The sequence below is a fragment of the Schistocerca nitens genome, chromosome 10 (assembly GCF_023898315.1).
Source record: "Schistocerca nitens isolate TAMUIC-IGC-003100 chromosome 10, iqSchNite1.1, whole genome shotgun sequence".
Taxonomy (NCBI): domain Eukaryota; kingdom Metazoa; phylum Arthropoda; class Insecta; order Orthoptera; family Acrididae; genus Schistocerca; species Schistocerca nitens.
This window is the reverse complement of record NC_064623.1, coordinates 32,274,778-32,301,859: the sequence shown is the minus strand read 5'-3', so window position 1 is coordinate 32,301,859 and position 27,082 is coordinate 32,274,778. Positions and strand designations below refer to the sequence as shown.

Here is a 27,082-nt window from a genome sequence, read left to right as displayed (position 1 = left end):
TAGGGATCGCTATGATTTTGCGTTTGGTGCATATTACAAGACATGTTGATGCTTATGAAACTTAGCTAACAATCGAATTTTTCTTTAGATTTGGGTGGATGTCTGTATGTCACCAATCTAGAGAAAACTTATCTGATATAGCACACTCATTTGCGATCGTGTGCGGCAGCGATAAGGCCAGAGTGAAACATCCACAACATTCCTCACATTTCGTAAATGGTTTGAGACATCGAAATGAGATTTTGGGAAATGATAGCACGCAAAGAGAAGAGTATTTTACCACATGGTTACAATGCAAAACTTCATTATTTACGGTGTTATTCCACTAACTACAGACTTTTTCAATGAAAGGTCGGCCGGTGGTGGCCGAGCGGTTCTAGGCGCTACAATCTGAAACCGCGCGACCGCTACGGTCGCAGGTTCGAATCCTGCCTCGGGCATGGATGTGTGTGATGTCCTTAGGTTAGTTAGGTTTAAGTAGTTCTAAGTTCTAGGGGACTGATGACCTTAGAAGTTAAGTCCCATAGTGCTCAGAGCCATTTGAACCATTTTTTTTTTCAATGAAAGAATGTGGTTTTTAAGAACCATAGATAGCTGGTAAAACGAGGAATGCTATGGGTTTTGGAACGTCATAAGTGAAGACATTACACGTTTATTTTGTACTGAGGGAGTGCTTTTTCATAAGATTCTGACCGTACTTTTCCTCAGCTCCTCAATAAACTTAATAAACCAGAATTCTGTCACAATTGTGTCTGGGTGGGTTGGTTTGGGGTGTTTGGGGGAAGAGACCTAACTCCGAGGTCATCGGATTACGGAAGGACGGGGAAGGAAGTCGGCCGTGCCCTTTCAAAGGAACCATCCCGGCATTTGCGTGGAGTGATTTAGGGAAATCACGGAAAACCTAAATCAGGATGGCCGGACGCGGGATTGAACCGTCGTCCTCCCGAATGCGAGTGCAGTGTGCTTACCACTGCGCCACCTCGCTCGGTCACAATTGTGTCTGCACGACGTGTTAGTGATGTGAGGCTGTGTAAACTCCGGTGTGCTTTGGCAAAAGAAACAAGTTTTAACGTGGCAGCAAGAGATATATGTAGGTCTTAGTCAAAATTCTCCACTCATGTCGCTTTTCTGAAAGATACAAATTGTTAACAAGCTAGGCGAAAATTAATCGCTGCTTTTGTTGCATTTCCAGTGGAATTCTCTTTAGATAATATCCAAAGCAGAAGTGACAGACCTTTTTGAACGATCATTATGCAAGTGTGGGCTTGGAAGGGTTCCACGTAATATTTACAAAAAATGTGAGCATAGGCTTCAGTTTAGAATGGCACATACACTCCAGCGGTCTGAATTTCCCCTGCAGCTCGTTCGCGCAACCCCCACCACTACCGCTCTCCCTTCACATGCCCTGCCAACTGCACATCTACTAGCCACCTAATTCTGCGCGGACTTTACCATCATGAATTCCGAATTGTGTAACAATACTGGAATGTCTGTTGGCAGGCACCACGTGGAGCCAAGAGCTGCTATGGCTGCTGATGAACAACTGCGATGTCGAGCAAGCAAAGCGGGTCCCACTGATACAGAGGTTCCCATATCTAGAGTAAGTAGCAGCAGCGCATCGCTCACTGTGTTTCAGCACGTGAAGGCAACATCTGATAATAACGTCTGTTTTGTTTATTTTTCAGGATAACGCCTTTGATGCCTGAATTCACAAGGAATATGCCTCACTCGATAGACCATGTGGAAAGGATGGTTTCACCACGCTTAATTAAAAGCCATTTACCATTAGATCAGCTGCCTAAGCAGATTAAAACTGTGAAGCCCAAGGTAAGTCAATACAAACAAATACTATTCTCTGTCGAATGAGAAGGAAAATCTAGTTCCCATATGTAGGGCGTTAGGGGTATAGGTAAAAATATTGTGATAATTGGTACCTCAATATGTAACCATTTCAGTATGTTTCTTGTTTTTTTCTCTGCATCTAATAGTCTTCCCATAAACGCGTTACACAATTTACTACCCGATGTTTTCTGCACGGTCGTAATTGCACCACAAAGTGGGCTATGCCTCTCAGAGTAGACTATCCATTTTACATCCATGCATCCACATCTCAATACTTGTCCTGCTCCACAGGGAAAAAAGACTTGCATGTGCCATGTGTATTTATTTATTTATTTTAAATAATTCCTTCCCCGCTGGGCCCACAGCTTGCATAAGGTCGTAATATGAACAATAATTTTATCTTGAAACTCTTCCATTCGTCCGTGTTTGCACACAAAACAACAATGTGGGATTGTGGGTCCACCTTGATGCGAAACACTTCTGTTATTTGTTTATTTATTACAAAACTAGTTTCAGCGACAAATACCACCATCATCAGTGGGTTCTTTGATTCTAAAACATGCAGAAACAGCATTCTTATAAAACATTGTAAAACATTATTTTATGTGTACTGTTTGATTCCAAATATTTTTTTCCTGTGAATAATTTCATAATACCTTATTTGCTATACATCACAGCAAGGTTTTACGATTGTTGCCACTGTTGCCGGTATATTTCCCGCGTTCTTTTGTTGCCGTTTTTCTGTTTGAGTTGGTATATTCCAGCATTGCTGAACAGCACATAGAATTGGAAATATTCTGAAAAAGCAAGGCATCCTAGTAAATTCAGGACTAATAACACAGTTCAACAAAGGCTAAAACCAGACATAAGAACCTCAGACAAATTCAGCAGTGCCACAACTTACCAACTCTCACGTAACTCTTTTGAGGCCCAGTACATAGGACAAACAAGCAGAGCACAGGAGAACTCTGAAGATTGACAGCGCACATTCTACTTTCGCAGAACACCTAATAAACAAAAACCACAACTCCACTAGTATCGAAAGTGATCTAAACATCCTGAAACATAGAAATACTTCATACCGAAAATTAACAATAGCAGAAAATTGTTACATACAAAAGGGTATAGTGGATGTGATACGTGGCACTTACTGGAATTAAGAAAAACATGGAAGGGAGGACCCACCAATATAACTTTTCACACAACCTGTTTATTTAACAATATATAAACTGTGTCTTACAGATAATCGAAGCATTTAACCATAAAACTTTCTTTAACAAAATGAACAAATTTGCAAAATACTTTTGACCTTAAACCTGAAGCTGATGAAGCTTTTAATCTTTGCAAAAGAAATCTGAAGTGCTATACTGCAAAACAGCAAACAATATTACTGCAACTCATGAAAGCTATATAAGCACCTTTGATGACAAGAGTGAATCAATTACTTAAAACAGATGACTTAACTTTTAATTTGAAAGCTATATGTCGAAAGGTTAGGGGTTAAGATGCTCACTGTGCTTGAAGGTTAAACAGATTAGCAAACAATATGAGAATGATAATGCTTACTTCAAAGCCAGCAACTTCTTAATTTCAATCGGCAACCAAGTGCGACTGGATCTCCACCTGTCCCTTTTGACAATATTATTTTGACTAAAGTCCTGGTGACAGTTGGCTGTTAATGTTTTCAAAGCCAAACTGATTGTCAGTTATAAGGACCGCTCTGAAGGTACGTCTTAAAACATCACTTGTGAACACTTATTACAAGAGAACTCACTCGGCGGAACACAAGATCCAGCTAAAATACATCAATAATGACTCGGTCTTTCAAACACAGAAACGAACAGCTTAGTACAACAGGTTGTTCAGATTATAACTAATGACTGAGAAATGCAATTACAATCAAAGAACTGAACCGGTTAACAGCTAAATCTAACCACAAGGCCCTCCTTTCGTTTAACGGCAACCAGTGGCTTAGTACAATTTTTCCGGCTGTATTTACGACCAAGAACTGATTAATTAGAACATTAATGGTATGGTACAAACCAGGAAGGAAAGGCAATATAACAGCGGGACAAATTTTCAAACGACAACTACTGTCTTAGTATAATACTACTGCCTATATTTACGACCAAAGAGCCGACCGAGTAAAACTCTGACGGTCGGGTACAAACCAAAGAACAATAAGGAGGGCAGGTAGACAATGGCACAAATCACCATGAGGATTACAGAATAAGCCGGCCGATGTGGCTGAGCGGTTCTAGGCGCTTCAGTCCGGAACTGCACAGCAGCTACGGTCGCAGGTTCGAATCCTGCCTCGGGCATGTATGTGTGTGATATCCTTAGGTTAGTTAGGTTGGATTAGTTCCAGGTCTAGGGGACTGATGACCTCAGATGATAAGTCCCATAGTGCTTAGAGCCATTTGATGGTAGACAGTTTAAGTGTTAACGCAATTACAATACGCGATCCCGTACCATAGATAAATATTTATGTTTCCTTGCGCCTTTCAGGTAATATACGTCGTGCGCAGCGTACAGGACGCGATCGTGTCGTTCTACCACCACTACCAGCTGTGGGGGGACTGCGACCTCACGCTCGACCAGTTTGCGGAGTGCTTCATGGACGACTTGAGTAAGCAGGATCAGATAAGCTGGTAGAAAGAGATTAACTCTGTGACCGGTTCATACACTGTAGCCTTTGAAGATCGTTACTTACATTCTCGGTGACTTGAGTTGTATAGCCATTAGGCCTTGGTCTAACGATTTGTATCCTGACGCTAGAGGCACAATCAGAGACTACAAGAACTTCGTCATTTGCTTTTCGGAATGAAACAATCTCAGCAGCTAAATTGTTCATACGTGCTTACACAACTGCCTTTGTAGCTGTTGTGGATGTCTCCAACATCAGGAGTAAGTCTAAGACGAAACAAAAACAGTAATAATTGAGGCTTTCTCATTATCTTCTAGAAATTCAGCTGACATATCTTCAGTATTAGATTACATCGCTGTTAGTGCCAGCACATGGACTCTTGTAGCCCTTATTTTTCGTCCTGTATCTCTATTTACCGAAATGTAGTCAATCTGATACCCTGGTGTGCAACTCTTAAGACGAAAGTAGCTTTCGCACGGTGTTTCACTGGCCAAGTAACATACAGCTCGACGAAATTCGGCCAGCATGCAGAAATAAGTGGTACAGTATAGGACAGGAAGTAAATGAAAGATAAGTGCGACGAGAAGAACAAAAATGACAGTTTTGACCAAAGACAATAATTACAGTGAAGTTACCGCCATTTATGACAGTCCCCTGGACGTTACAAAAGGGGACCGTGGTTCTTAGTACAATGTGCGATCAGTACAGATGGCAATACGTGCTATGTAAAGTGTTACCCGAAAGGTTGATACGGAGCTCTTGTGATGATGGTGTTTGGTTTGTGGGCCGCTCAACTGCAGGGTCATCGACACCCGTACAATGTCCCAATTTTTTTTCACAGCCCAATTTTTGAACACAGTCCAGTCTAACCACAGTCACGAATGATGATGATGATGAAATGATGAGGACAACACAAAAACCCAGTCCCTGGACAGATAAAATATCCAACCCGGCCTGGAATCAAACTCAGGACCCTGTGATCCAGAGGTGGCAACGCTAGCCACCAGACCGCGAGCTGCTGACAAGGAGTTCTCGTGTTAGGGCGTTCCATTCATCCACCAGCTTGGATGACAACTGCTGAATGGTCGCTAGTGCAAGTTTAGGTGCTGCAATACGTTTCTCCAATGAATACCACATGTGCTCGATGGGATGTAAGTCAGGGGACAGGCAGGTCAGTCCATTCGTCGAACATCCTCTCGTTTCGAGGGCTCCTCCATCTCCACTGTTCCATGCGGTCACATATTGTCACCCATAAAAATTAAGTCAGCGCCGAATACAGCCCTCACAACACACATATAGTCAAGGGTTACAGCGTGACAATAATGTTGATTGGTAATTGTACCGTGTTCGAAGATTTGGATGTCAGTAATTTAGATATATAGGTTAATCAAAACAGCTGATGGTTACAATGTGTTTTCAAAAGTACTTAGTGGCTGCTGGTTCTTGTTGGGATGTATGAAGCCAATTCCAGTCGACAAAATCTACCCGATTGTTGGAGTAGCTCCCCCGACGATTAGAAGGGCTGTTGCTGCTGATGTAGAGAGGGCTAAGCAAACTTATGATCCCCGACATCCACTGCATGATCATCAGGCTGTAGTCCGTCGACTGAAGTCGAGAAAGAGCTTCAAAAAAATGGTTAAAAAAATGATTCAAATGGCTCTGAGCACTATGGGACTTAACATCTGTGGTCATCAGTCCCCTAGAACTTAAAACTACTTAAACCTAACTAACCTATGGACATCACACACATCCATGCCCGAGGCAGGATTCGAACCTGCGACCGTAGCGGTCACGCGGTTCCAGACTGAAGCGCCTAGAACCGCACGGCCACACCGGCCGGCCAAAGAGCTTCATCACCAGGACTCAACCACTAGAGGGAACACCAGAGTCTAACCGCATCACCAGGTGGAAGAGCAAGCTACCACGTGATATCCCTGTAAAGGAAGAGCTAGCTGCAGGAAACGACTTGCCCTACCCTATTTGGAGATTGCTCGATCGTCTTAGGGTGGGCGTTGCTCTACGCAAGACCAACATGCGAAAATGGGGCATCGTTCCAGCTGATGGAGATACAACCTGCGAGTGCGGAACAACACAAGACCCAGCCCACCTCCTAATACGTCCTCAACTTGAACAACCCTGCACAACGCAAGACCTGATCGAGGGATCCAACAAGGCCATCGGAGTTGCTACCTTCTGAAAATGCTAAGCGGACACGGAAAAGAATGAATGAATGAATGAATCCCAATTATGACTCCCCGCACCATAACACAGAGTTCACGAAAACGACTTTGTTAGACAGTACTGGATACACCCTCATATGGTGAGAGGTGGGAGCACATAATGCATACATGAGTAATGTAGAACAGAATCGTTTTGGTGTTCCAGGTGTTATGGGAAGGCTTAATGTTGCAAAGATACAATGACCTCCAAAAATGAGAACATGATCCACTCACTGATCAAGGTTATTGTGGCACTGTACTCCTTCTCCATCTACATCTATGTCATTTCCGTGCTACTGACAATAAAGTCTCTCGAAGAGGGTTCAATGAACCTCCTTCAAGCTGTTTCTCTACCATTCCACTCTCGAACGGTGTAGCCTCCCCACAGAAATTATTTTCTCTTTATGAATATAAACCATACGTAAACTCCCCACAAAAATAATAATTAAATGAATTTGTTAATATTGTAACCTCAGAACAAAATTGGCTCCCATTTATAATCTGTGTGCAGAAATGCATTCACATTTAATGTTCCCACAAAATTCTTTTTTTCATTTAATATTAAATTCGAAACAGAAAAATTCCTAAACACCAAAATAATAAAAAAAATTTAGTAACCTGATAAATTTTATGAGGACAGCAGCGCTGCCCTTCGGCCCTGTATTCTGAATAAAAAAGCAAAAATTCTTACCTCAATAAAAAAAACTGCAAATATATCTGCTCTTATGTAGAAATTTTTTGACACAGCTTCGTGCAATGGTGGCGTATATTTTTTTCTGATTCTTGGAAGGAATGATCATGCATTGGAAATATTATTTAAATTGAAATGAATGCTTTTCTTTAAAAAAGTTACTTTATATTGTAAAAATTATTGTTGGGGCATTTTTTTGGAACAAATTAAATGACAATTAACATACATTATTAGATATGCGCAAGGCTGCTTCTTTACCTTCTACAACAATACTCATCCTCCAGAGTCCTGACCAGAGTCCCGAGTAGAGCACACAGCCGACACGCGCCGACTCCCGCCGACTCGCGCAGACTACTCCAGACTACTGTCGACTCGCGCAGACAAGCGCAGACTAGCGACAAGCAACAACCAACGACATACTACCCTCTGGTCAGAGACTCTGTCATGCCTCGCCCATCGCCGGCAACGCATACGTCTTACAACGGCACACGGGAAAAACGAGCACTTAAATTTTTCTGTGTGAGCCCTGAGTTCTGTTATTTTATCGTGATGATCATTCCTTCCTATGTAGGTGGGTGCCACCAGAATGTTTTCGCAATCGGAGGAGAAAATTGGTGATTGAAATTTCACGAGATGATCCTGTCGCAACGAAAACCGCCTTTGTTTTAATGATTGCCACTCCAATTAACGTATCATGTCTGTGGCACTATCTCCCATATTTCGCGATAGTGAAAAACGAGCTGCCCTTCTTTGAACTTTCTCGATGTCATCCGTCAGTACCACCTAACGCGGATCCCACACGGCACAGCAGTACTCCAGAATAGGGCGGACAAGCGTAGTGTAAGCAGTCTCTTTAGTAGACCTGTTGCACCTTCTTTCTGCCAATGAATCGCAGTCTTCGGTCGGCTCTACCCACATTATGTATGTGATCGTTCCAATTTAGGGTATTTATAATTGTAATCCCTCAGTATTTAGTTGAATTTACAGCTTTCAGATTTGTGTGACTTATCACGTAATCGAAATTTAGCGAATTTTCTTTTAGGACTCATGAGAATAACTTCACACTTTTCTTTATTCAGGGTCACCTGACACTTTTCGCACCATATAGATATCTTATCTAAATCGTTTTGCAAATCGTTTTGGTCATCTGATGACTTTACAAGACGGTAAATGACAGCATCATCTGCAAAAAATCTAATATGTCTACTCAGATTGTTTCCTATGTCGTTAATAAAGATCAGGAACAATAGACGCCCTAGAACACTTCCTTGGGGAACGCCGGATGTTATTTCTGTTCTACTCGATGACTTTCCGTCTATTACAACGAACTGTGGCCTTTCTGACAGAAAATCACGAATCCAGTCGCACAACTGAGGCGACATTCCACAGGCACGCAGTTTGGTTAGAAGACGCTTGTGCGGAACGGTGTTGAAAGCCTTATGGAAATCTAAAACTATGCAATCAATTTGACATCCCCTGTCGATAGCACTCATGAGCGTCTTTTCAGAGGTAGATTCAGCCTGACGTAATCTGTACGGATGACAATGCATGACCGCATCGAACAGTGCAGTTGGATGAGCTCTTGGCACGTGAGGACTGGTCTGCCCATTCCCTCAACTCAAATCCCATCGATCACATCTACGTGCACCAACGACCATTCAGGAGTTGTGAACCTCGCTTGTGGAGGAATGGAAGGCTCTACTTTGTGGCCAGCTTGGGAGCAAGTTACAGAGCAAGCATTGCCGTCCTTCGTGATCTCACACCCAACTAAGAACCGTGTAAAGTCGTTTGTACGTCGAGGGGACGAACATGAATCGCGGTGACTTCAGTATAGTTACTGTCTTTGAATAAAACTGTCATTTCTGTTGTCTGACTGTTTATTTCTTTTAGTTTTCTTCTGTATGACACAGTAACATTTCTTACCATGTGTGGTCAAAGTTTCATTGAGGTACGTTCCTTGGCAGAGACGCATCCTACGAAGGCTGCTCGCGTCCTCAAGTTTGGCACACCAGTGCTTCTCCTTTCACCTCGTGGCAACTTAGATGAGTACTTTGTTCTTAAAGGTTTCTCGGATAATGTATTTACAATGTCTAACTCGTACACTTCACAGATACGTACAAATCACGTCAAAAAATTGTTCATCTGTGAAGCTGATTGTAATCTCTTTTCACTTAGATGAATAGCGCCAACGGACTCATGAAACAAAGGCCGGTACTTTGCCACAACTTCGTTAGTCACCAGAATACAAGAATCAACTTCGGTTTTTTTTTTTTTTTTTTTTTTGCAAAAACAGACATAATGTCTTATGGGATAACAGCAATCAGTGATTTTAATGTTACTTAAAATCCGTCTTGATTGCAAATTTTTTTATTATTCATATGACCGATTTCGGTTTTTTTCTTTCTCTTTTTTTTTACATACACCATGTGATCAAAAGTGTCCGGACACCTGGCTGGCTTACAAGTTCTTGGGGGCCCCATCGGTATTCCTGGAATTTAGTATGGTGTTGGCCTACCCTTAGCCTTGATGACAGCTTCCGCTCTCGTCGGCATACGTTCAGTCAGGTGCTGGAAGGTTTCTTGGGGAATGGGAGCCCACTCTTCACGGAGTGCTGCACTGAGGACAGGTATCGATGTCCGTCGGTGAGGCCTGGCACAAAGTCAGCGTTCCAAAACATCCCAGAGGTGTTCTACAGCATTCAGGTCAGGACTCTGTGCAGGCCAGTCCATTACAGGGATGTTATAGTCGTGTAACCACTCCGCCACAGGCCGTGCACTATGAACAGATGTTCGATCATGTTGAAAGATGCAATCGCCATCCCCGAATTGCTCTTCAACAATAGGAAGCAAGAAGTTGCTTAAAACATCAATGTAGATCTGTGCTGTGATAGTACCACCGAAAACAACAAGGGGTGCAATCTCCTTCCATGAAAAACACGACCACACCATAACACCACCGCCTCCGAATTTTACTGTTGGCACTACACACGCTTGTAGATGATGTTCACCGGGCATTCGCCATACCCACAGCCTGCCAACGGATCGCCACTTTGTGTAACGTGATTCGTCACTCCACACAGCGTTTTTACACTGTTCAATCGTCCAATGGTTACGCTCCTTACACCCAGCGAGTCGTCGTTTGGCATTTACCGGCGTGATGTGTGGCTTATGAGCAGCCGCTCGACCGTGAAATCCAAGTTTTCTCACCTCCCGCCTAACTGTCATAGTAGTTGCAGTGGATCCTGATGCAGTGTGGAATTCCTGTGTAATGGTCTGGATAGATCTCGGCGGTCTCTGTCAGTCAACAGACGAGTTCGGCCTGTACGCTTTTGCGTTGTACATGTCCCTTCACGTTTCCAGTTCGGTGTCACATCGGAAACAGTACACCTAGGGATGTTTAGCAGTTTGGAAATCTCGCGTACTGACGTATCACACAAGTGACTCCTATCCACCTAACCACGTTCGAAGTCCGTGAGTTCCGCGTGGCGCCCCATTCTGCTCTCTCACGATGTCTAATGACTACTGAGATCGCTGATATGGAGTACCTGGCAGTAGGTGGCAGCACAATACACCTAATATGAAAAACGCATGTTTTTGGGGGTGTCTGGATACTTTTGATCACGTACTGTGTATGTTTATTAGCTCTTTCTGACAGAACAGCAGTTGTGTAAGAGAAATAGTAGTATGAGTAACGAGATAGCACAGTTGAAACTGGTCAACTTCATTCTGCTGACAGATTTATATCTAGCGTAGCCTGACGTCTAAGTTATTGTGAAAGGTGATAATCTGGTTAGAGTCGGTGAAGTCAACTAATTTGAATGGCAGGTAAAGGTTTTGGTAACAGACTGACCTGTAACATAGGCTAATGATTACGTTCGTGCCCTATTTAAGCTTTCGATGCCAATCAAACACCAGTTGTACTATACTCATTTTAGTGGCTCTCACGAGTTACAACACAGGCAACCAACATTCAAATGGAAGAACTCTCTGTGCGACCTCTCCTTATATACTGAATGTAAATGATGTTACATCTATATACGTTGTGTGAAGTGCAAATCATTGCATTTTCAAGCATGCTGTACACTAAAATCGAATTTTACGTTTGCTGTTGTCGCTTTAATGGGGCTGCGATTTAAATGGTCCCTAGTGTAAATAGGCCAGCCTATGGTGGAAAAATATCTGCACTACACATCACAACTACATTTGTAGTCTCACCAAAAGATTATTTGGCCTCTTCGTTATGTGACGGTAGGTAATTCAGAAATAACATGATAAAATAAGAGTAGTGGTGATGTTTCTGGTCCACTGTCAAAGTTCTTATTGTTTCCATACTGATAGGTGGCCAGCATTTGAACAGTCATCTGATGTACACCTTTTACCACAGTATTTGAGTTCATCTAAGAGAATACTGCAGTGATACAATAAAAATCACAATAGGCGATATGCTGTTTTTGAAGTATTGGTGTATCCTCATTGCTCTATTTGAGTTACAAAAATCAATGGTAACAGTCATATGTGGTTTAAAATGCGCTGTCTCAAGCAGTGCCCCGCATACTCAGCAAGTGGTTGTAACCGTAGACAACGCATTGTGCATGTTATAGTAATCCTGTTTCATTACATAACGTCTAGAATGGTTTCCGCTATGAACCCTCTACGGACCAAATTAAGAATCAGTGAAGGCAAAAAATTCTAAATGCTATATTTGTGTTACTTTAGGGACACAATAAACGTGTATTAACAAAAAATATATTAACTCATGTTTATATAATGCATTTTGTAGCGTTATATGTTTTTTACGTTAGGTACTTAAGGATACGGATAAATTAAATTGTGACTTGTCAGTAATTACATTTATGCTTTCCGACATATGGAAATATTCAACAATTGGGAACTGTTGACTTTCATAGTTTTTGTTCTTTATGAAAGTCCAGAAAACACTTTCTTTTCCCCTCGGCGCAGAAATTAATATTACACGTCTGACAGATAATTGATGGACTTCCTCCCCAGTTTGGCATATTGCATCTACCCCTCTTCGCAGACACAACTGGCCAATCTCCAACATTGTCCTGACGAACAACCCTCTGGAGAACTGACTTTGATACACGCTTTTTTCTTCTTCTTTGCGTATTCATTATCTACACTTGAATAAGGTCTTTCCCGCTTTTTCCTACTTACGTCGTTACTAATTTTGTACAGGGCATCAGCTATTTCAGCTTTGAACTGTTGAAGTTGCCTCGTATTGTTTTTGATACACCAAGAAAGCTACAGTCTCTCCTGTGCAATTGCCATGTATTTACTACCATCGTATCAACGAAGTGAGAAAATAGCCGATGGTAACACTTCTCTGATCTAATGTTGATTCTGTATAATGCAATTAGTGTGTCTAAAAGATCCATTCCTCCTAAAAACTCATTCTAGAGAAGAATAATTGATGGGCAGTATACTTCAAACATTTCTTTGGCCTTCTTATCCAATCGGTTCACATCACATAGTGGTATCACTAGAAGAGGCACTGATGAAACAGTCACCAACCTCTCCATCAGTCTCACAAGCGATAACACTCCTTTCCATAACATACTACAGAATTCATTATCTAAAAAAAGAACATGTTGCTTGCAAGTGCCTAAGTTGACAAATTTGCAACGTTTAACAAATAGGCTCAGAAATTCTAGGAATAATGTCTACAATAATCATTTTGTTATCCACATGTACCTCAAAACTGCCTCCACCACGTCAGTTGATAACTGACATTTTTCAAGATTGGTAATAATAAATATCAACACCTCAAATATACGCGTCCACGCTACTCAGAATTTCAAAGACTCATCTGTTCCAGTGGTTGAAGAAATTCACACAGTTCAGTGCAACTTCATATACTGTTTTTTAGTCTGAAGTGTTGCAAATCTGCTACGCACGGCGACTGCGAGAAAATGATTCTCACTATGCCGATACATTGTAAGCGTTACAAATTTGTCGAGATCGTCCACAGAGGGTTAAATAACAATGTGTTTCTGTTTCAGTCATGTACTGCCCATACTGGGACCACGTGCTCCCCTTCTGGAACCTGCGGAATGAGCCCAATGTCCTCTTCTACTCTTACGAAGACATGAAGAAGGTACGTACTTGATGATACAGCAGTAGTGCAGTTGCGATCTCTCAGGTTTTCTCTGTGTGACTGATCAGTGGCGTGCTTTCGGGTGTTCTCCCGAGTTGTTTCCATTATGCGTAAAATATTTCGGCCACCGATCGAGCCGTCTACTTCACGTACTGCAAGTTTTGTTGTTATATGTACTCGCTGCCTGGACGCCAGAAACACCGCTGTTTATAGCCTAGTTCGATTCCCATCATCCACTACGCCCGTCGATTCTCTTTTGTTTTTTCAGAGCTCGCACTGACATTCTGTGATATGCAAATTCTCTCGCCGTTTTCTCTAATGGATGTGATGGCTTGCATCTAGTGTATTTCGCTCCCTCCAACTAAGATCAAACTTATACTAATGAGCCAAAGCGTTATGACCGCGTGTTTAATAGCTTATTTGTCAGCCTTTGGAACGAAATACGTCACTAATTCTGCGTACCAGTAATCCGACAGTCGGTTGGTAACTTTGTGGAGGTATGTAGCAGCGGATACCTACGCACAGGTCGTGTATTTCACATACACAGTGATGGCGCCCAGTAGAGACCCAGACGGGTTTTACATCAGGTGAATTTGCTCGCCGAGACATCAACGGGAGTTCACTATAATGCTCCTGAAACCACGGCAGCACGTCAATTTACAGAAGCCTAAATATTATCACTGAGTTCAGAAAGAAAAGATCTCTGGAACTAAATCATAAAAAATTCGTTGGTTTAAACTTTAAGAACATCTGATGGCTGAAGGTCAAAACTATCAATCACTTGAAGCTCTGTAACTCGTGTAAAATATTCAGCTAATTCGCACACATGAACTTCATTAACCTGACAAATATAAGATCTTTGCGATTTTTAGAACAAAGCTGAGATAGGTCAGAATTCATATACACCCAATGGCTGATAGCCACCCACATCTGTCAACTGGACGAAGAAACGCCATCGGAAATTAGCAAAGGCAAGCAAACAAAACTGAAATTCATGAACACAATAAAAAATAAAGCAAACGTGATTCCCTTTCACAACATCTTGTACGCTACTGCTGAACTTTGAAGCCTAATGGAGATATTCAACAGCCGGCCGAAGTGGCCGTGCGGTTCTAGGCGCTGCAGTCTGGAACCGCGAGACCGCTACGGTCGCAGGTTCGAATCCTGCCTCGGGCATGGATGTGTGTGATGTCCTTAGGTTAGTTAGGTTTAACTAATTCTAAGTTCTAGGGGACTAATGACCTGAGAGGTTGAGTCCCATAGCGCTCAGAGCCATTTGAACCATTTGATATTCAACAACAAAGCAAAATTTAAGGATTTTACCTTATTCGCATTGATTTACATCCAAATTGTTAAATAATTATCATTCCCAATCACTGCACATTACCACGATATATAATTGAATTGAGCCGGCCGGTGTGGCCGGGCGGTTCTAGGCGCTACAGTGTGGAACCGCGAGACTGCTACGGTCGCAGGTTCGAATCCTGCCTCGCACATGGATGTGCTTGATGTCCTTAGGTTAGTTAGGTTTAAGTAGTTCTAAGTTCTAGGGGACTGATGGCCTCAGATGTTAAGTCCCATAGTGATCAGAGCCATTTGAACCATTTTTTTAATAATTGAATTGAACTATCGGTAATGTCATTCTGGTCCTAATTACCAAACACTTTGTTCAGCAACAGATAACAAAGCATGTGTGTAACTCACGAAGCCAAGGAGAACGTGCGGCCGACACTTGTTGTCCAAGCGCATCCAAAACCGGACAGCTGGAGAAGGGAGGACGAGCAATAGTTGCCACAACCTGCACTTCACGCGATGGTGGAGCGACCACTTGCCATTACAAGGAGACGTGTGTGGACCTAGCTCAAGACAGAGAAGAAGTTATGTTGTTACCACAGACCTACTGCACTAAGATACTCTCTGGTTTAGGCGGAACTGACTACAATCATCCTTGTGCTCCAAGTTACACTGATTCATACTCACACAAGAGGAAATGGAACGATTAGAGAGTGATTTGTGGCAAATACGCAAATGGACACTTGGAAATTCTCCTTCACCATATGCTTGGTGTTGAAGCTGCAACCACAATAAAAAAAAAATAAAAAAATAAAAGACTAACCATGAAGTAATTATTCTAAAGGGACAGAAATTGGTACATGCCATATACATCCACTGACAAACAAATGATTACAATTTCAGAAAAATTGGCTGATTTATTCAAGAGAAACAGCTTCACAAATTGAACAAGTCAGTAACGCGATGGTCCAACTCTGATCCTTATACAAGCAGTTATCCGGCTTGGCATTGATTGGCAGAGTTGTTGGATGTCCTCCTGAAGGATTTAGTGCCAAATTCTATCCAACTGGCGCGTTGCATCGACAAAATCCCGAGATCGTTGGAGATCCCTGCCCATAATGTTCCAAAAGTTCTCAGTTGGGGAGAGACCTGGAGAAAGCGATGGCCAGGCTGTCGCTGGTTTGACCTTTTGGCAGGGTACACATCTACTTACTTCATCTCTAATGCACTATCCATATCAATAAAATATTTAGATTTCTTTAATTTGTTGCAACATTTTCGTGCCACAAAATGTGCAAGATTCAAGTGAGTTTCCCACTTGAACTTGTTGACAGACCCTTCTAGCATACACACTAATCAATCGCTTTCATCCAGTTGGTACGCCGGAACAATACGTTATGCCTAATTAGGTATTATTGCCTGATATTTACCGCTTTTCCACCTTGCCATGTCAAAATGGTTCAAATGGCTCTGAGGTCATCAGTCCCATAGAACTTAGAACTACTTAAACCTAACTAACCTGAGGGCATCACACACATCCATGCCCGAGGCAGGATTCGAACCTGCGACCGTAGCGGTCACGTGGTTCAAGACTGTAGCGCCTAGAACCGCTCGGTCACCCCGACCGGCTTGCCATGTCAGTTTGATGTCTGTCAGGGTGAGATCTTTGTCTTGTTCTTTGCCAATATCTGCGAGTGTGGCCTCCACAAATCTTTCCAACGTTACTTTCTTCACATACATTATATAAAAAGTTGTCTTCGTAAGTTCGTTGCCATTCTCGTATGTTAACCCACTGGGCGCTTGTGATTACCCACTCGCCATGACATGGAACCAGAATTCGTGCACATGTGGTGCCCAGTGAGGCAATGGCCTTGCCACAGTGGATACACGGGTTCCCGTGAGGTCACCAAAGTTGAGCACTGCTGGCACTTGGATGGGTGACAGTCCAGGCCGCCATGTGCTGTTGCCATTTTTCGGGGTGCACTCAGCCTCGTGATGCCAATTGAGGAGCTACTCGACCCAACAGCAGCGGCCCCGGTCAAAGAAAACCGTCATAACGACTGGGAGAGTGTTGTGCTGAACACAAGCCCCCTCTTATCTGCATCCTCACCTTGGGATGACACAGCGGTTGGATGGTCCCCATGGGCCACTTGTGGCCTCAAGACGGAGTGCTAGTGCCCAGTGTGCGAGCAGTCCATGTGTCAGATTCGCACTCATTAAAAATCTCACAGCTTTATGTTCACTGTAAACTTTTGTCATTCATCCCACTAAAATACATTTAAATCTGGTAAAGCCCCAAACCACTGCCAATCCTTCAGCTCAGTCACTGAGTACTTCTTTTTCGCTTTACTCAAGATACAATGTTCTCTGCCTTGTTCCACCTCTTGGAAAATCAAATCAGGATGGAATAGACGTGGAGCTCTCGACAAGGCTTCTTTCATTTCCACAAATTCCAGCTGGTCAACTTCTGTCCAACTCCACATGACGTTCTGCCCTGTCAAACGGCACAAATTTTTGTCATGACTGCTTCCTTTGTGAAAGACCTGTAAAAATTGTTGAGACCCAATGCACGTCCTTGTCTTTTTTTTTTTCTCGGTAAGGAGTAAATGCCTTGACCTTTACTGGATCTGACCAGATGCCAGCCGCAGAAATTACATGACTCAGGAATACTATTTCCTTATGCCTGAATTCTGATTTCATTGGGCTGATGCTAATTCCGTGATCCTTAAAGGCACTAAGCAACAGGTCAAAAATTTTGTGGTCTCCCCACGTCTAACGTGTAACATGGTGATCCATGTGTTGGTTGGGGATGTTAAGCGCTACAGCCCCCTTGGTACCGTTCGAGAGGAGTAGGCTACTTGTCAGTACTGGGTTGCACTCTCCCTTCTCATCATCATCATCGTAATCATCATCATCATGTTACACAAACTTAACATCACACTCTACATTTATCCATTAGAGTTACATTCATCTACCCTCTACAACACATACACAACATAACACTCAGATATCTGACAGGAAAGGGGCCAATAAGCATGGAGGAAGAACATCCTGTCCATATTAGGTCGCTGAACCTACTCTGTGGGCTATCCCAGCCAACATTATGACAGACATTTATATTAACATTTTTCCCCGCCGTTGCAAAAAAAAAGGGTCAGTATTAAGAGGGACTAAAATAGTGGTCAGCAAACTGCGGCCGATGACTGCAAGTCACCTGGATCAAGTAATCCCATGGGCCACGTTCACAGCTACATTTTATAATGCGAGGATTGCCCAGAAAGTAATGCACCACATTTTTTTCTTCGACAATTCATTATTGAACTTAATGAGAATTACACACACGAAAGAATAGTGTTTTATCTACACGCCCTATTTTTTCACGTAATCTCCATCCCATTCTATGGCCTTCCTCCAGTGCGAGACAAGATCGTGAATACCCTGTCTGTACCAATTCTTGTCCTGCTGGCGGAGCCAGTGCTCCACTGTGTGAATCATCTACTCAGCGTCCTCATTGTTTTTCCCACGGATGGTGTCGTTTAATGGCACAGAACAAGTGGAAATCCGCGGGGCTAGGTCAGGTGTGTCACATGTGACAGCCGTCGATGCTCTCCCTGACCGTTGCAAATCGTGGAGCTCCGTCGAACCGCCTTCTGATGACCTCACCCTCCTTGCCCAGCGACTAACTGTACTTCTGTCCACAGCAGATGCTCCATAAGCTTTGCACAAGCGTTCGTGAATATTCCCCACGGTTTCTTTCTCTGTAGTGAGAAATTCAATGGCGGCACGTTGCTTGTAACGTGCATCACCTACAGACGCCACTGTCGGGTTAGAGAGTATGAGAGGGGGAATGTTTGATTGTTTGTCTTCCAGTACTGACAACTCATGGACGTGGAGGACTCATAGCGGTCAGCTGCTACGGTATAAATTTTGTCACGGAAGTTATATAAATTTGTAAATGCTGATTGCAAAGATGGACATCTTCAATGCGTAACCTATCTCTTGCAAGGAACACAAAATTAAAGTACGTCTGTTGTAATACAACATAATGAGCAGAAGATAAATGACATTCAAAACTTATAGTAGCCTTTCTTGACTGTGTTCCACACTGTTTAAAAACTTTAAATATAAGTACAATTACGGTTTTTTTTGAGTCATCAGTTTTCTTACCGGTTTGATGCGGCCCGCCACGAATTCCTCTTCTGTCCCAACCTCTTCGTCTCAGAGTAGCACTTGCAACCTACGTCCTCAATTATTTTCTGGATGTAACCCAATCTCTGTCTTTCTCTACAGTTTTTGCGCTCTACAGCTCTCAGTCCCTGATGTCTTAACAGATGTCCCATCATCCTGTCCCTTCTCCTTGTCAGTGTTTTCCACATATTCCTCTCCTCTTCGATTCTGCGCAGAACCTCCCTTAAATTATCAGTCCACCTAATTTTCAAAATTCGTCTGTAGCACCACATCTCAAATACTTCGATTCTCTACTGTTCCAGTTTTCCCACAGCCCATGTTTCATTACCATACAATGCTGTGCTCCAAACATACATTCTCAGAAATTTCTTCCTCAAATTAAGGCCTATGTTTGGTACTATTAGACTTCTCTTGGCCAGGAATGCACTCTTTGCCAATGCTAGTCTGCTTTTGACGTCCTCCTTGCTCCATCCGTCATTGGTTATTTTGCTGCCTACGTAGCAGAATTCCTTAAGTTCATCTACTTCGTGACCATCTATAGTGATGTTAAGTTCCTCGCTGTTCTTTGCTACTTCTCATTACTTTCGTCTTTCTTCCATTTACTCTCAATCCACATTCTGTACTCATTAGACTGTACGTTCCATTCAGCAGATCATGTAATTCTAATTCTTCTTCACTTTCACTCAGGATAGCAATTTCATCAGCGAATGACTTTCAACTTGAATTTTTGTTCCACCCCTGAATCTTTCTTTTATTCCCTTCATTCCTTCTTCAATGTACAGATTGAACAGTAGGGACGAAAGACTGCATCCCTGTCTTACACCATTTTTAATACGTGCACTTCGTTCTTGGTCGTCCACTATCATTCCCTCTTGGCTCCTGTACATATAGCACATTATCCGTCTCTTCCTATAGGTTACCCCTATTTTTCTCAGAATTTCCAACATCTTGCACACTTTATACTGCCGAACGCTTTTTCCTGGTCGACAAATCCTATGAACGTTTCTTGATTTTTCTTTAGTATTGCTTCCATTATCAACCGCAACGTCAGATTTGCCTCTCTCATGGCTTTACCTTTCCTAAAGCCAAACTGATCGTCATCTAGCGAATCCTCAGTTTTCTTCTCTATTCCTCTGTATACTATTCTTGTCAGCAACTTGGATGCATGAGCTGGTCGGCCGCTGTGCGGTTCTAGGCGCTTAAGTCTGGAACCGCGCTGCTGCTATGACCGCAGGTTCGAATCCTGCCTCGGGCATGGATGTGTGTGATGTCCTTAGGTTAGGTAGGTTTAAGTAGTTCTAAGTCTAGGGGACTGATGACCTCGGATGTTAAGTCCGATAGTCCTTAGAGCAATTTGAACCATTTTGCATGAGCTGTTAAGCTGGTTGTGCTGTAATTCTCGCACTTGTCAGCTCTTGCAGTCTTCGGAATGGTGTGGATGACATTTTTCCGAAAGTCAGACAGTATATTGCCAGACTCACACATGCTACACACTAACGAGAATAGTCACTTTGTTGCCACTTCCCCTAACGATTTTAGAAATTCTGATGGAATGATGTCGATCCCTTCTGCTCTGTTTGATCTTGAGTCCTCCAAAGCTATTTTCAATTCTGACTCTAATACTGGATCCCTTATCTCTTCTAAATCGACTTCTGTTCCTTCATCTATCACATCAGACAAACTGCCCCCCCCATCCCCCCCCCCCCCCATAGAGGCCTTCAATATACTCTTTCCACCTATCCGCTCTGTCCTCTGCATTTAACAATGGAATTCCAGTTGCGCTCTTAATGTTACCATCCTTGCTTTATAAATTTCACCGAAGGTTGTGCTGAGTCAGTCCGTCCGACTATCATTTCTTTTTCGATTTCTTGAATTTCCCATGCAGCCATTTCGTCTTAGCTTCCCTGCACTTCCTATTTATTTCATTCCTTGGCGAATTGTATTTATGTATTCCTGAACGTTTTTATACTTCCTTCGTTCATAGATCAGCTGAAATATTTCTTCTGTTACCCGTGGTTTCTTTGCAGTTACCTTCTTTGTGCCTATATTTCTCTTTCAGGCTTAACTGATCGCCCTTTTTTTAGAGATGTCCATTCCGCTTCAAATGTACTGCCTACTGAACTATTCTTCATTGCTGTATCTACAGCCTTAGAGAACTTCAACCGTATCTCATCATTACTTAGTACTTCCGTATGAGCTTCTTTGCTTATTGATTCTTCCTGACTAATGTCTTGAACTTCAGCCCACTCTTCATCACTACTATATTGCGATCTATGTCTGCTCCTGGGTACGCCTTACAATCCAGAATCTGATTTTGGAATCTCTGTCTGACCGTGATCTAATCCAACTGAAATCTTTCTGCACCACCTGGCCTTCTCCTGGTATACCTGCTCGTCTTCTTTGGTTTTTGATGACGTGTGGTTTGTGGGGCGCTCAACTACGCGGTCGTCAGCGCCCGTACAAAGTCCCAATTTTTACATAGTCCAATTTTGACGCTGTCCAATCTAGCCACTGTCATGACAATGATGAAATGATGGGGACAACACAAACACCCAGTCTCCAGGACAGAAAATTCCCAACCCGGTCGGGAATTGAACCTGGGACCCCATGATCCAGAGGCAACAACGCTAGCCACTAGACCACGAACTGCGGATTCATCCTCTTCTGATTCTTGAACAGAGTATTCGCTATTACTAGCTGAAATTTATTACAGAACTCAATTAGCGTTTCTCCTCTCTCATTCTTTGTCCCAAGCCCATATTTTCCTTTAACCTTTTTTTTTTTTTACTCCTTCCCCTATAACTGCATTCCAGTCCCCCATGACGATTAGTTTTTCATCTGACTGCGTGTTGTATTACCCTTTCAATATCCTCATACACTTTCCCTATCTCTTCATCTTCAGCTTGCGAAGCTGGCATGCATTCCAGAACTATAGTTGTCGATGTTCGTTTGCTGTCGATTTTGATAAGAATAACCCTATCACTGAACTGTTCACAGTAACTCACTCTCTGTCCTACCTTCCTATTCATAACGAATCCTACTCCTGTATTACGATTTTCTGCTGCTGTTGATATTGCCCTACACTCTTCTGACAAGAAATCCTCACCTTCTTTCCATTTCACTTCTCTGACCCCTACTATATCTAGACTGAGCCTCTGCATTTCCCTTTTCAGATTTGCTATCTTCCCTACCACGTTCAAGCTTCCGATATTCCACGACCCGACTCCTATAACGTTTTCCTTTCGCTGGTTATTCAGTCTTTGTCTCATAGTTACTTCTCCATCGATAGTCCCTCCCGGAGATGCGAATGGGGGACTGTCCCGCAATCTTTTGCCCACGGAGAGATCATCATGACACTCCTTCAGTTACAGGCCACATGTCCTGTGGATACACGTTATGTGTCTTTAATGCAGTAATTCCCATTGTCTTCTGAATCCTCATGCCCCGTTGATCATTGCTGATTCTTCCGCAGTTTCCCACCCCTAGGACAAGAGAGTGCCCTGAACCTCTGTCCGCTCCTCCGCCCTCTTTGACAAGGCCGTTGGCAGAATGAGGTTGACTTCTTATGCCGGAAGTCTTCGGCCGCCAATGCTGATTATTAATCAAAATTCGAGCTGTGGCGGGTTTCGAACCCAAGTCCAAGGACGTTTTGATAATGAATCGAAGGTGGTACCCCTAGACCATGGGTGTTCGTTACTGTTATTAATCAGTTAATTATCCGCTGACACAGACAACCCAACAGCACTTCGTCTAGGAATTAAAGTGGGGTCGTGTAGGGTGTCAGCAATCTCACAGTGGCAACAGCGGACGTAAAGTGTTTTTTATTTTATTTCCTTAGGACCAAATTGAGGAGCAAATCTCCAAGGTCATGGAACGTGTCAGTACATGAAATTACAACAGAAAAGTAATAACAGATAAAATAAAATGTTAATGAACCCAAAAAAAGACAAGCCATAAATTTAAGTAAACGCAATCAACAATATAACATACGAACCAGCTCAATTTTTCAAGGAACTTCTCGACAAAATAGATGGACTAACCAACGAGGAAACTCTTCAGTTTTGATTTGAAAGCGGATAGATTACTGCTAAGATTTTTGATTTCTTATGGTAGCTTATTGAAAATGGATGCAGCTTTATACTGCACACCTTTCTGCACAAGAGTCAAAGAAGTACGATCCAAATGCAGATTGGATTTCTGCCTAGTATTAAATGAGGGAAAGATGCTAATTCTTGGGAATAAGCTGATATTGTTAACAAGAAACGACAGTAAAGAACACATACACAAACACACACACACACACACACACACACACACACAGAGAGAAAGAGAGAGAGAGAGAGAGAGAGAGAGACAGAGAGAGATAGAGAGACAGAGAGGCCATTGTCAGAATACCCAGACTAGTAAACAGGGGTCGACAAGAGGTTCGTGAACTTACACCACTTGTTGGCCGAACTGCCCAAGTCTGAGCCAAAAATATCCTTTGAGAATGGGAAGAATTACCCCAAAATCTAACACCATACGACATAAGCGAATGGAAATAACCAAAGTAAACTAATTTTCGTATCCAAATCATTTATTTCAGGTACCGTTCGAATAGTAAAAATGGCAGCATTAAGTCTTTGAACAAGATCCTGAACGTGGGCTTTCCATGACAGTTTATTATCTATCTAAACACCTAGAAATTTGAACTGTTCAGTTTCACTAATCATACGACCATTCTGTGAAATTAAAACGTCGGGGTTTGTGGAATTGTGTGTTAGACACTGTAAAAACTGAGTCCATTGTGATTTAGCGTTAGTTTATTTCCTACAAGCCATGAACGGTGCCGACTAACGAGCAATATTTGGCCGCCAGTGGCCAAGTTACTGCAGCCTCACTATAGCTAGTATATTGGGAATTCATAACATACTAACTTATGTAGCAAAGCACTCCATCTTCAGGCCACAAGTGGCCCATCGGGACCATCCGACCGCCGTGTCATCCTCAGCTGAGGATGCGGGTAGGAGGGGCGTGTGTTCAGCACACTGCTCTCCCGATCGTTATGATGGTTTTCTTTGACCGGAGCCGCTACTATTCTGTCGAGTAGCTCCTCAATTGGCATCACGAGGCTGAGTGCACCCAAAAAAATGGTAACAGCGCACGCCGGCCCAGACGGTCACCCATCCAAGTGCCGGCCACGCCCGCCAGTGCTTAACTTATGTGATCTGACGGGAACCAGTGTTTCCACGGTGGCCAGCCCGTTGCCTCACTAACTTATGTGGGTTACCAATTAATAATTGGACCAGTACTATGAGGCCTGAAGTGCGGCCCCACCATGTCAGAAACGTTTGACGACCACTGGACTAAAACGATCACCAAGTTTCATGGTCATAGCTTGGTTTAATCGATAATTACACTCGTAGATTTGACTAAAATCATCACCAAGTTTCATGGGCATAGCTTGTTTTTTTTTCGAAGCGATAATTAAAACTCTATGATTAACTCTCGAAGATTTATTATTACAAGATATGTGTGTAGAATACACACCCAATGTTCTGTTACGCTGATGCCGTTTGTGACAGTGTGCAGTCTCGAACCTTGTGGTACTACTTGCAGGACCTGGCTTCGGTGATCCGCTTAGTGGCCACCTTTCTGCAGAAGACGATCACAGAGAGACAGGTGGCTGAGCTGGTGGATTACCTGAGCTTCGACAAGATGCGCAACAACCCGGCTGTCAACTACGACCCCGTGGTGGAGCAGCTGCGCGCGGACTACAACCTGCAGCCCTTACCCTCCTCCACGAAGTTCATGCGGCGGGGACAGGTCGGAGAGGGGAAGCAAGTCCTGTCAGAGGACATCCAGCGCCGCTTGCGGCAGTGGACCGAGGCAGCCCTCCAGGGCAGCGACTACACAGGGCCACGCTGAGGGCCCGCTGACCGGTGTCGTGGGCGTAGTGTCCTCTTGCCATTCACGCAGTGCCCAGCACAAATATGTACATGTATAAAATATATGGAGAAATATTACCAATGGTAGCATTATAAACAATGCACTCTACCTTCGAATAGAAGGAGGGCGGAAGAGTCACAAGCTTGAACCTTATTTTCCAAGTCCAAAACTCGCCACATTAGCTTATTATCTTAAGAGTGAGTTGAACGATTTCCTGTATTCTATCGTCTAAATCCATCTTCCCTGTAACTGATGTTTTATACCTGATGATGGTCTGTTGACTTAACGAAACTTGTTGTTTTTAATAAAGTGACCTACAGTTATTGTGCAAATGATGATTTTTTCAAAAAATACTTGCAGCAGAAGTTGTAAATCTCTGCCTCTTTAAAATAAATAACATTCACCATGCTTAGTGTCTTGGACAGTACTAACATTGGCCAAGCCTGCACTATCTGCTCAAAAGTTTTCGGACACCTGTCAGTGGATATTAACGTGGAGTATGTCCAGCCATCGCCGTTATAACGTTTTGTTTCTTCTGGGGACATTTTCAATGAGGTGTCTGAATATGAATACCCGTGCAGGAATGGCAGCGCTTTGGTCCTTAAGACGCAAAACCAAAGAAGGCAGAGATGCCGGGGCCTGGACTGAAGATGACGTTTTAGCTCGTCCCAAAGGTGTTCCATTAGGTTCAGACTGGGAGTCTGCGCAGGCCAGTCCATTTATCGAATGTTATTCTCCACACATGATTGCCATACAGAATAGGCTCTATGACAGGGTGCATTATCATGCTTATACAGTTAATCATCATCTACAAATGCACCTCTACTGTACACAGTACAAAATGCCGTAAAATATGTTCCTATCCCTCTGCAGTTTAGCGTCTCCTTAAACACAATAAGGGGAACAAACCTAAATCTCTGAAAACACCCACATACCATAATCAACTCCTACATATTTCACTGTTCGCACTACACATGACAGACAAGCTTCTCCAGGCACTCTCCAAACCCAAACCCATCCATCGCATTGACACAGTCACCTTCCACTATTCTCGATGTTACCTGTCCGTCAGTGCAAGATATCTGCTTGGTCTTGGTCTGGCTGCGGTTGCTACTTCTCGTCTGCACAGTCTCGTCACCAGCAGTCGGCTTGGGCAACTCTAGTTGGGTGTCTGATAGATTTGTTACTCATGACACTCGTCCGCATTCGAAGTGGCTGAGCTCTCCAGACCGACCCACTGTTTCTCTACTGACAACCCAATACTCCCTGCCTGCTTTTGTACGTGCAGGCCCACATCTTGTGACATCTAGTCGTCAGTTCCGCATTAAATAGCAGCGTCCATATATTTTTGATCAGATAGTGTACATTTAGAATTGTATACCATACGATATTACAGTGCCTGTGTCGTTCAGAATTACGATGCAATGTGCCTTCAGACATGCATTCATGCACACCACCATTTAGTAATATATTTTAATACTCACAAACACACTCATCAAAACGTCTAGGGTACTTCCCAGTGGTTACTATTCATGACATTTGGAGAGAAACAAGGTTTCACATTACAAAGAACAGAAAAAATCCGAAACCTAGAAATTAAAATTAAATCACACAAAAAGAAAATTTTTCTCATTTGCCTGTCTGTGTCTCTGTCTGTTAGACGCCTTTTTCTCAGGAACGGGTGGACGTCCCAAGTTGACATTTATGCCACATACTAAGGTCTATAACATAGTAAACATTAGTTTCTAAGTGAAAGCAGTTTTGTGACTTCTACGAGTTCCTAACAAGGAGATAATTGTGTAATTTCTTCTGTATGCTTTGACAGTTTAATTTCTTAAGTTTCTGCATGTTAATTTAATACCTAATAGACAAGTTTCTCGCGTTTTCGTTTGTGTCTGGAGGTAAACAGATTTTGTGCCAATTACGAGTTTCGAATCAGGAGTGAATTATTTAGTCTCACTTGAGTGCTTCGGTAGTTAGGTTTTTGAATCTCTGCATATTAATCTAATTTATTAGACACAGCTCCTGCGTTTCCATCAGGGTCTATAGGAGAGTTCCGCATCATGTGTCGATAGTCCGTTTTTCTGAGTAGTTAAGTTTTCCACGGTCTTTAGTACGGATAATGACTGTGACTGTTGTGTCCGGATGCGAGCCAAGTTG

General features: G+C 42.9%; 1 protein-coding gene across 2 annotated transcripts in view; it reads left to right on the top strand.

Annotated features, from left to right (window-relative positions):
• Positions 1-25,237, top strand: part of LOC126210359 (luciferin sulfotransferase-like) — a 63,904-nt gene extending 38,667 nt beyond the window's left edge. For both annotated transcript variants that reach the window (XM_049939574.1, XM_049939573.1), the window contains exons 3-7: positions 1,501-1,600; positions 1,686-1,827; positions 4,351-4,471; positions 13,419-13,513; positions 24,593-25,237. In XM_049939574.1, the coding sequence (XP_049795531.1) occupies positions 1,501-1,600; positions 1,686-1,827; positions 4,351-4,471; positions 13,419-13,513; positions 24,593-24,901 (767 nt within the window). In that variant the 3' untranslated portion in view covers positions 24,902-25,237. The remainder of the gene's footprint in view (positions 1-1,500; positions 1,601-1,685; positions 1,828-4,350; positions 4,472-13,418; positions 13,514-24,592) is intronic.
• Positions 25,238-27,082: the final 1,845 nt, after the last annotated feature.